The following is a 10,038-nucleotide window of genomic DNA, read 5'->3' on the forward strand; positions in this document are numbered from 1 at the left end:
AGGCCCTGCCCCTCCATATCAGGAAAACCAGATGTGGGCAGGCAGGTGCAGCCTGGCAAGATCCAAATGTGGAGGGGCTTGGTGTGGGGTGACAGGGTTTTGTGTGGGGCAATCTGGGTGCAGGCGGCTCGGTCAGGAGTCCGGGTGAAATCTGGATGCATAGGGCTTGTTGCGGGGTTCTGGGCGCAGGGGCCATGGGATTCTGCATGGGGGTCCAAGTGAAGGTGGTTAAGGCTCAGCAAGGTGAGTGTGGGTGTAGGGGGGGATAGGGCTTGGTGGGGGAAGTCAGTGACAGGTCCAGATGCTGGGGGAGTGGGGCTTGGTGAGGTGGGGGTCCAGGTGCACCTGGTTGGGGTCAGTGGGATGGGGGTCCAGGCAGCTGGGGCTGGAGCTCATCAAGATGGGGTTTGAGTGTGGGGAACTTGGCAGGCGGTGGTCTGGGTACAGGGGTGGAGGTCTAGATGCAGGGGGAGTGGGACTTGGCAGGGAGGGCTGGGTGCAGAGAAGGTGGGGCTAGATGGGGTGGAGATTTGGGTGCAAGGGGTCCAGATGCACAAGGGTTGGGCAGACAAGGGAGCAGCTCCCCATACAATTTCCTCTCAAGTCCCATGGCTTGGGATTGGGGCAGGAAGCAAGTGGGGAGGGTTGCGGAGCCAGGAGAGGTTTCTAGGGGTAGGTCTACCCGGTCCTGGCCATTCCATGCAGGGAAAGTGAACTCTTCACCCACCCTGAGCCAGAACTATCAGCTGAGCTCAGTGCAAGATAGAAGCCCCAGGTGAGGCTGGGAAGGGCCAGGAGCATGGGGCTCCGGGTGAGGCTTGGCGGGTGTGTGTCTGGTATAGAGGATCTGGATGCACAGGGATTGGTCGGATTGGTTTAACTGGCCCCAGTCAGGGCGTACCCAGCCACACAATTTACCTCTCCGCTGGCTGCTCCAGGCACCCAAAATGACACGCCCTGCTCCTGGGGAGGGGCACGTGACCACTCTTGAAGCTTCCCTGTCAGAAAGTCATTTCTGCAATGGACATGAGTTCTGCACACATGCAATGATGCAGAATTCTCCCAGGAGTAATAGCTGCATTAACTGAAAAAGCCCTTGGGATTTTTTGTTTGTTTTTGTGTTTTTAAAAACAAACTTCCCACTATTTCGTCAGTCTATAATTGTTCCCCAAGTTGTTTTCTGGGCTTCGACACATTATTAAAGAGATCTTTAGCTGTCCTAGTCTCAAAGCCAGTAACAAAGGGTAACCCTAATAAAAACAAAACAAAACAAAAACACTTCCAAGATAGAATACCTTATTGAGTTTGCCAAGTGAAGATATGAGATCTGCCCATTCGCTTGAAGATTCAAAGTTCCTCAAAGCTTTTTCAATCACTGAAGAATAATTTCTGTATCTGTAGTCCCTGAACAGCTCCTGCTCTTCTGGATCCATCTTAGGTTCTCATAGCAAGCCAAAACTACCTGGCAAACTAAAATGAATACACAGTGTTATGAAAAATTAACCAAGAATTAAATATTGACAAAGCCTACACCTGCAAAGATTGCAAGGGTGTAGTAAGTATGCAGACATGTTTGAAAGGGAACTGTAAACCATTCATTTAATTTAAAAAACTGACTTAAAAGTAATTTAAGGCATGACACCAATTTCCCATTGTCAACTTTCCTGGTTTTTCAGTCAGTTTCCTATTTTTAGAAATGCTCTCTCCTATGTCTGAGTGAATCGTTTATACGGTACCAGTAGGGGAGAGTGACTACACAAAAGAACTCATTATACACAAAGTAAATAAACTGGGGAGGAATAAGGGAGGGAGAGGAAGATATTTTTCCTACTTTTTCAGCTACAGTAATCGATGGCATTACCTGCAGCAACAGAAAGTTAAAAATTCACACTTAAGCATGATTTTCTACTTTGTGCCAATTTGCATGATTTTATTTCAAGTCTCACAATAGAGAGTTTCTCTTAAAATCCCAGCTCCTGGAGTTGTGCAAAGTAAGAATATCAGTTCTCACTTTTTTAAAAAAAAGTGTTGAATCTTCATGGTTGTAGAATAAAGCCTTAAAACATTACCTAAGTGCATACCAAAGGCTCAAAAACCAGAAGTAAGTTGAAAGAACATAAAACATTTTTTTTTTAGAATCTCATGATTTTTAGACCCATCTCATAGTTCTGGGGCTCCTGACCCATGTTTCAAACAGCTGGGATTGGCAATACTGACAAACTCACTAAAAATGTTCAGTGAGAGGCTCCTATTTTAGTCATTAAAATAAGTCAATATCTGAAAACAATTCTAATCAACTTATTCTTTAAAATGTTGGTAGTTAAGGGACAAGTTCTATTCTTCCCTCCATCAAAGATAAAGCCTTTCCCCTCCACCAGCAGAGTTTTAAGTACAAGTGCATTCAACATTCTGGAAAGGTAATGGCACCGCCAGTCAATATTAGCTCTGCATTAATGAAGTTTCTAGGCAATGAATACATTAGGCCTCATCTTCACTACAAAAAAGGTCTTTCCTTAATTGGTGATAGAGAAGACCAGGCAATCTGTAATTTTCACGTTAGCTGGTGGAGCTGTAACCCAACCTGTTAACACATATAAAAACTACAAACTACCTGGTTTTCTCTACGATTTTATGTTGAATTAACTAGCTTGAATTAAGAATACACCCTTTCTTCCCCTCTCCAGTGAACATATGACCTTAGAAAGTGACAAATTATGAACAAACTTGAATCTATAAAACAACTTACTTATATTTCATCCTTCAAACCCATTTTTTAATCCTCAAATAGCAATGCATGAAAACAGGAAGAAAGATGTGGTTACTAACTCACTATCAGTTATGAAGTTAAAAAGCAAAATTATCTGACATCCATCCAGGCTATGTCAAGACATACACTTACTGCGCAGTAAGCTGGGATATAAATCTACAACACTTCAGCGTGCTGTGTACTAGCTCTCCATGTGGACCCTGCTCTTGCACCTTAAAAGTTTCCTCGTGATCTCTGACATACGCTGTTCCAAATCTATCTATTCAGGAGTGGTACTTTACGACTGGAAAAATTTGTGAGTGGGCTTGTACAATAGGGTTGCTTGTGATAATGGGGGGGGGGAGAGGGGCGAGACAGGGCTCAGCAGTTCTGAGTATCTCTTCTGAATTAAGTCAGATGTTCCTAAAAATCTCATGCTTCAGGGCTTCAACCAATCACCTGCAGAGGTCAGGAAGGAATGTCCCTCTACTCAACCTCACCATATTCTGTTTTTTGGTCTCCTTCCTCTGAAGCATCAGAGATAGCCAGCTGGAGACAGGACACTGGATAGGGGAGGCTGGTACTCTGAGGAGGTACTGAGTATTCACTCTCTCAGGTGCTTGGCTGGCTGGTTCTTGCTCACATGCTCAGAGTCCAACTAATCACCCACCATATGTGGGGGTCAGGAAGGAATTCTCCCCCAGATCAGATTGGCAGTGCCATAAGGGTTTTTCCACCATCCTCTAGAGCATATGTATGTGGGTTGCTTGCTAGATTCATCTGGATATATTTCATTTAATCAAGTCCCTGCCACTGCAGGGGCCATGGGCACTGGTACAACTTGGTCCCTTCCATCTTTTGCCTATGGCACATAACAGTTTATGTCTGAGAGTTGTAATACCGTGGTTTAATTTCAGTTGCTGGGTTATGTTTGTAGCCTGTGATATACAAGAGGTCTGACTAGATGATCTGGTAGTCCCTTCTGGCCTTAAATTCTATGACTATGACACTTCGGCCTGGTCTACACTAGAAAATTAGGTCCGCAAAATGACGTTGCTCAGGAGTGTGAAAAATCCAAACCTCTGAACAGCATATTTAAGCCAATCTAAATCCCCATGTAGACAGCAGGGAGGTGGATTACCTACACTGACAGGAGAATTCCTCCCATAAGTGTAGCTAGTGTTTACACTGAAATGCTACAGTGAGGCAGCTGTAACATTTTAAGTGTAGATAACCCCACAGATGTATAGTATGCAAGCAACTTTATTTATTATTACTTAAAATAAAGAATGCCAATTTTTTTTTTTATTATTATTAAAAAGAGAGTTTACGTTTTTCAGGCCCAATTCTTTCTCTCATTGTATTACATGCTTTATAAGTTAGAATTGTTTAGAGTGATGCTAAACATAGCAATGCCAGCTTTAATATTAGAATCAGGGTGCTTGCACTGCTATACTAATTGTGACTAGTCCTGCATCCTAGTGTCACTGTATTCTGAGATAATATAGAAAATACAAACTACAAATAATAGCTATACCTACAAAAAAAACCACCTTGCATGGACACAGCTATACCAGCAGAACTGCACAATTTTCCTGGAATAAAACTGCATCTGAGTATATTTGGATTGGAATTTATTCAGACGAACACTTTATGATCAAATTATAAACACATTTAAGAGTGACTGATTTTCATGGAATCACAAATCATTTTCAAATTATAAAGATGTACCTATTTCTCTCAATGGACCATTTGCCATCAATAATCCATTTTTGTACTTAAATGTTTAGTAGTTACACTCTCATCCTATATAAAGTACCTCCATAATGCATGCCAATTTCAGAAATAATAAGGGTATTTATCCAAAAGCACAGTAATGCGTCTTGTGGAGAAAATAAATAGGGAAATGTTATTTACTCCTATTATTGACTTCTGAAGTCAATTTGAGTTGTGTAGCTAGATGTCAACAAATTTACATTCAATTTTAATAACTGCAAAATAATATTTGAATGAAGGCAAGATAGAATATTTTCTTGTATAATACAGACAACAACAAGTAATTAAATAATACTTGTTATCAGTGACCCTGAAGCCCACATTCCATTGCTAGAAAGCCCCATTTTAATTTGTAAACTAATACATTAAAATTTACTCTATAAATCCTACCTTAAAATATTAAAGATTAATGTGACAAATCTTAGGACTATACTTCAACCTGTAGGCACAATAGAATGTGTAGTTTATTACCATACTGATGTGCTCACTACTGGAGTAACACCTTAACTGACATTTTTTGTGCTTTTGTTTTGTATCAAACATATCCAACTGTTTCATTATAAGACTATTGTTGAAAAAAAGTATTAAATGATCCATGTTTTGCATCATTTACTACTTTCAGAATTAGCTGACCTTAGAATCTAATATACTGGAGTAAAGGCTTTAGTTTTATTTCCTTATGAATTCTCTATTCTTTTACTTTAATCTCTTGCCACCTCACTGTATTGCTCTTTACTTTAATCTACCGTGTCAACACAGTAGATTCACTAAAAAAAAGTTTTAAAAATCATATTATGAATCAAAATCTATATGATTTCTTTAAATGACAAAAGCTTGCTTTTAAAACACCCCAGCATTGATGAATAGAAGTGAAATTTGACCAGGCTGTTTTCATTGTTAAAGATAAGATCAATGAAAAAGTACATAGACTAAATAAATTATGTAAAGTAATTTAGACATTTCCTCCCATTTTTATCTATCTTAGATGAAAGAGAGACAAGAAAATATGTTCGGTTTTAAAATATTACTTTTAACCTGAGATGTAGCTTTAATATTTGCGGCTGATGCCTATAGATAAACATTTGCTTGATAAACAAGAAGGTTTTTGTCCAAACACACCATAACTTGATTTAAGTTTCTCTGTACTCTTTCCATTTCCCCTATTAGTAATGACTACGCAGTGTATATGCCAAGTTCCAACCATGCATCACTGGGCAGACGGCAGGGCACTTTTGCTCAGCAGGAATCAGGGGCTCCCTTTTCCCAGGTGCAGATTAGACACCGTGCTTTGGGCAGAAGTTCACCCTGAGCCAGTGGTAACCGTTAGAGGAGGAAACCCTGCAGCATCTATGCAGCAAACAGGGCCCTCCCAGCCCTCCCCGCAGCATGTAATAGCCAGGCACTATGGCAAAGACCACAGCTGTTACAACAGCCTGCTGATGCTGCAGGGAGGGGAGGGTGTGAGCTGCAGCATCTCAGACAGTCTGCACTTCTGCACTAAAATAGGCGTGTACATACATACATCCTCCCTCACAGACACACAGATCCCCTGCTTCTCATACATAGGTATATACACACACACACACACACACACACACACAAGAATGGCCATACTGGGTCCGACCACTAGTCCATCTAGCCCAATAGCCTGTCTTCTCACCGTGCCCAGTGCCAGGTGCTTCAGAGGGAATGAAGGGAACAAGGCACTTAATGCGTGATCCAGCCCCTGTTCTAGCAACTGGAGGCACAGCGAGACCCAGAGCATGGGGCTGCGCACTGTGTATATCAATCTCCCCACTGTATTTTCCACCCAATGCATCCGAGGCAGTGAGCCGGAGCTCACGAAAGCTTCTGCTCAAATAAATGTTAGTCTCTCAGGTGCCACAAGTCCTCCTGTTCTTTTTACACACACCTGAGATGCCCTAGACACACCCACTCCCCTGTACACACGAGCCCCCTTTGCGCGCGCACACGTGACTACACACACACACACACACACACACACACACAACTCTTACACTCCCCCCCCGACACCCCCGCATTGGCTGGAGCCCCTCGCCCCCCGGGGATGGGGTGGGGGACGCGGCGCAGGGAGCCCGGGGACCCACCTGGCGGGGCGGCGGTTCCGGGCGGGCGCTGCTGCTGCTGCTGCTGCTGCTTCCCAGCGACGCGACCGCGTCCGGGTCCCTGCCCCTGTTCGGGGCGGGGCCAGCGCGAGGGGGGGGGGAAGTCCCTCCGTTTCTATGGTAACCGGGCGGGGTCCCGCTCCTGAGCTCGGGGACCCGCCTGCCCGGGCGGCTCCGCTGCGGCCAACTCGGGCAATACCATCCTGCACTGGGGAGAGGGGAGCCTCAGCCGCCGGAAATGAGGAAGTCCGGTCCACCTTCCCCGCTGTCAGGGATGTGGAGAGGCCCGGATTCATGATGATTACATTGGGACGTACACCTCCCCCCCCCCGTAGGGCCAGGGTAAGTGGTACATTCCTATAGCCTGGCTGTGTATCTGGCGCCACCTGCCGGCGAAGGTGCGGAAGCGCAGCGGACCCGAGCGCCCCCGCTAGTGCCCTTGCACGCAAAGCCGGGGCCACCCCTCGGGACGCTGCTGGGGCGCTGCGCTAGTTCAAGCCGGTCCCAGCGCCGATCTCACACGCCCGCTCGCTCTGCGGTGGGTCGTGCATCTTGCAGAGCAGGTGCCAAGGCCACCTGTGCGGAGGGGCGTTGTTTCTGTAACACAAGCAACAGCAACGCCGCCTGCTGAAATGATCAGCAGTGACACAATCGGCACACTGAAACAGCGATCACTGGGGAGTCAGGTTTCCGAAGGGCAGCTGTGTTACTCTGTATCAGCGAAAACTAGAGGAATCCTTGTGGCACCTTAGAGACTAACAAATGTATTTGGGCATACGATTTCGTGGGCTAAACCCCACTTCATCAGATGCATGGAATGAAAAATATGGTAGGCAGGTATATATATTACATCAGGTGAAAAGGTGGGAGTTGCTTTACCAAGCGTGTGTGGGGCGGGGGGGGGGGTCAGTGCACTGCTGATGAGGCCAATTCAATCCAGGTGGATGTGGCCTATTCCCAACAGTTGACAAGAAAGGGTGAATATCAACAGAGGGATACTCACGCCTTCTTGTCAATTGTTGGGATTGGGCCACATCCACCCGGATTGAATTGGCCTTGTTAGCACTACAAAAAGTAATAGTCCAATAGTCATTTCTATTGGTTTGCTGAAGGGAACATTTCTGAGAACCCAACAGTGACGTGTGAGGAGGAGAGCAAGTCTAGAAGAGGCTCTGCCTCTCTTGTGAGATGGGGTATCTGACAGAAAAGTGTAGAACCATTACTCTAAAATAAAGCTGGATGCCTACTGGCTTGCCAACAGTGCCTAAGAAGGCCAAGTACAGGCAGCACCTTGCAAGTGGTGAAGCCTAGGCAGGAGCAGTGGGTAGAGTGGCCTTTCTGTCACCTTTGCACCTTCAGAATTCAGGATTCAGTCAGGGACATACCTATCCCATAACAGGTCAGACCGGCCTCCAAGGCTACTCTAACTTAAGCTGTTTGCGTTGCAACAGCTCTTTATGGATCCACATCACCTCCTGTTCCAGCATGTCCCCAACCTTTCAACTGCCTACAAGGTCTCTACATGAGAGAGTGCCAGCACAACAATGGCCAGGGAAACCCCTAATGCAGGGAGTATTCCTTGGGCATCAGTTCAGCGGAAGTGCTATAAAGTGTGTGCAGCAGAATCCAGGAGGAGAGGGGACAATGTTTAACAAGCTGTAGCCAAACCAGGTTATATTACAGATTGGTAACTAGTATAAACGGAACTAAAAAGAGTGTTAGAACGCCCATAGCTGGGAGCCTAGGGCTGCAATACTGTTCTACTATAACTAGATCCCATTCACAAGCGCTGGTCATGCCTTGTTAGAATCTCTTTGGACTACAAACATGTCTAATCTGATTATAAGCAGGGCTTGAAAGTCAGTGTTTGTGGAGCCCAAATTGATCTCTGCTGGGCAACTTGACAAACAACTCAGAGCCCTGGGGTGAGTTAGGTTATGGGTATACCTGTCGCATTGTTCTCCTTTCAGTCTTCTCTGAAATTAAAAATGAAAAAGGATGGCTTAGGTCTGATAAATATGCTAAGTGACTAGCTGAGTTAGTTCAGTAGCCTTTGAACACTAGAGGCTTAAATATAATAATCTTTGCTTAATTCTCAAGCAAAAATAAATGACTCCATTTGTCAACACAACAAAAACACAATGCAACTAGGTAAATCCATTTGACTCAAGAGAAAGACAGAAGTGGACAAGAAATGTTACATGAAAGAATTTTTCATTGCATACATCCCATGAATTAAAGGAGACAAACTATGCCTATTTCACTGTAATTATTATATTGAAAGATCTTAGTATGACACTTTAATAAGCTCCAAGTTCACTCAGGTTTTGGGAGGAAAAATAGCTGGTGCAAAAGGACACACTTTAGAGACTTGAATTGTAGTAGATATTATTTCAGATACAGCTAACATTGTATAATAGATGCACTGAACTCCCAAGTAACTCAGTATATCAGCTTTGCCACTTAATTTTGTTTCATTCATATGCACATTTTGTATTTCCCTTCTGTACATTTTTGTAGAAGTTAATCCGAACAATTTGAGATATATCTTACATAAAACATTGTAAGTCTCAAGCAGCATTTATGATTTAAAAATAAACAAATAATCACATGTAAAATTTATATACACATTGGTATCAAGCCAATTCATGGACACCTGGTTACACTGATAATATCTGATCACTTATATCTTGTAATATTAATCTATTAATGTCTAGTCGCATTCTCCAATAATATTTACCTTTCATATAGCAACATTCATGTCCAAAACTTAATTCTTTACAAACATTAACCCACACTGTGGCTTTAAGCCAGGGCCTGTGTTGGGGTGAAGGGGGTGAGAAAAAAACATGCAGCAACTGCATTCCCAGAGAAAATGTGGGCCAGCAGTCCAAGCACACTTTGAAAAGGTGCTCTCCCACAACAGTTCAGCTCCACCAGCTGGTGCAAAGGGAAATGTCTCTGGTCCACAATGCCTTTGGAGATTCTAATGCTGGGGTTGGAAATAGATTAGCATAGTACTTGCAATCCCCAATGTCAATATGGCTGGCCCCTGAGCAATTTGAAGGGAAAGGATGTAAAGAAGCTCCTTGTTCTCTCCCTTCCATACCCAACCTAGGGCACAATCCAGTTCATAATCTAACTTCTATATGCATATGACACACAAAAAGTCACCACATGTGAACTGTTTTTTCACTAATCAACTGCCCATGGAGCCTGTCAATATCAGAGGGTAAAACAGCTATATATACAGCATTCTGAGCTCCCTCATCTGGAATTTTAGGAGCATTCAGACCTACCAAGTCAGTCTTCAGTCATCTGGGACACTCAGCACTAAGAATTCTGTCAAATTTCTTTTTCTCATTCATCATCCTGGTTTGAGTCTTGGAC

General features: G+C 43.9%; 1 protein-coding gene across 3 annotated transcripts in view; it reads right to left on the reverse strand.

The window, feature by feature from the left end:
* DOP1B (DOP1 leucine zipper like protein B) overlaps positions 1-6,858 on the reverse strand; it is an 88,357-nt gene extending 81,499 nt beyond the window's left edge. For 2 of the 3 annotated variants that reach the window (XR_006278739.1, XM_043507648.1), the window contains exons 1-2: positions 6,631-6,803; positions 1,296-1,470 (exon numbers count right to left, since the gene is read on the reverse strand). Coding sequence is in view for 2 of the 3 variants with exons in the window: in XM_043507648.1 (XP_043363583.1) it covers positions 1,296-1,433 (138 nt within the window). In the remaining variant the exon portion in view is untranslated. Of the gene's footprint in view, positions 1-1,295; positions 1,471-6,630 lie in introns of all 3 variants that reach the window. The other variant, XM_038403955.2, reaches the window with a different exon arrangement.
* Positions 6,859-10,038: the final 3,180 nt, after the last annotated feature.

This window comes from Dermochelys coriacea, chromosome 1 (assembly GCF_009764565.3).
Source record: "Dermochelys coriacea isolate rDerCor1 chromosome 1, rDerCor1.pri.v4, whole genome shotgun sequence".
Taxonomy (NCBI): Eukaryota; Metazoa; Chordata; order Testudines; family Dermochelyidae; genus Dermochelys; species Dermochelys coriacea.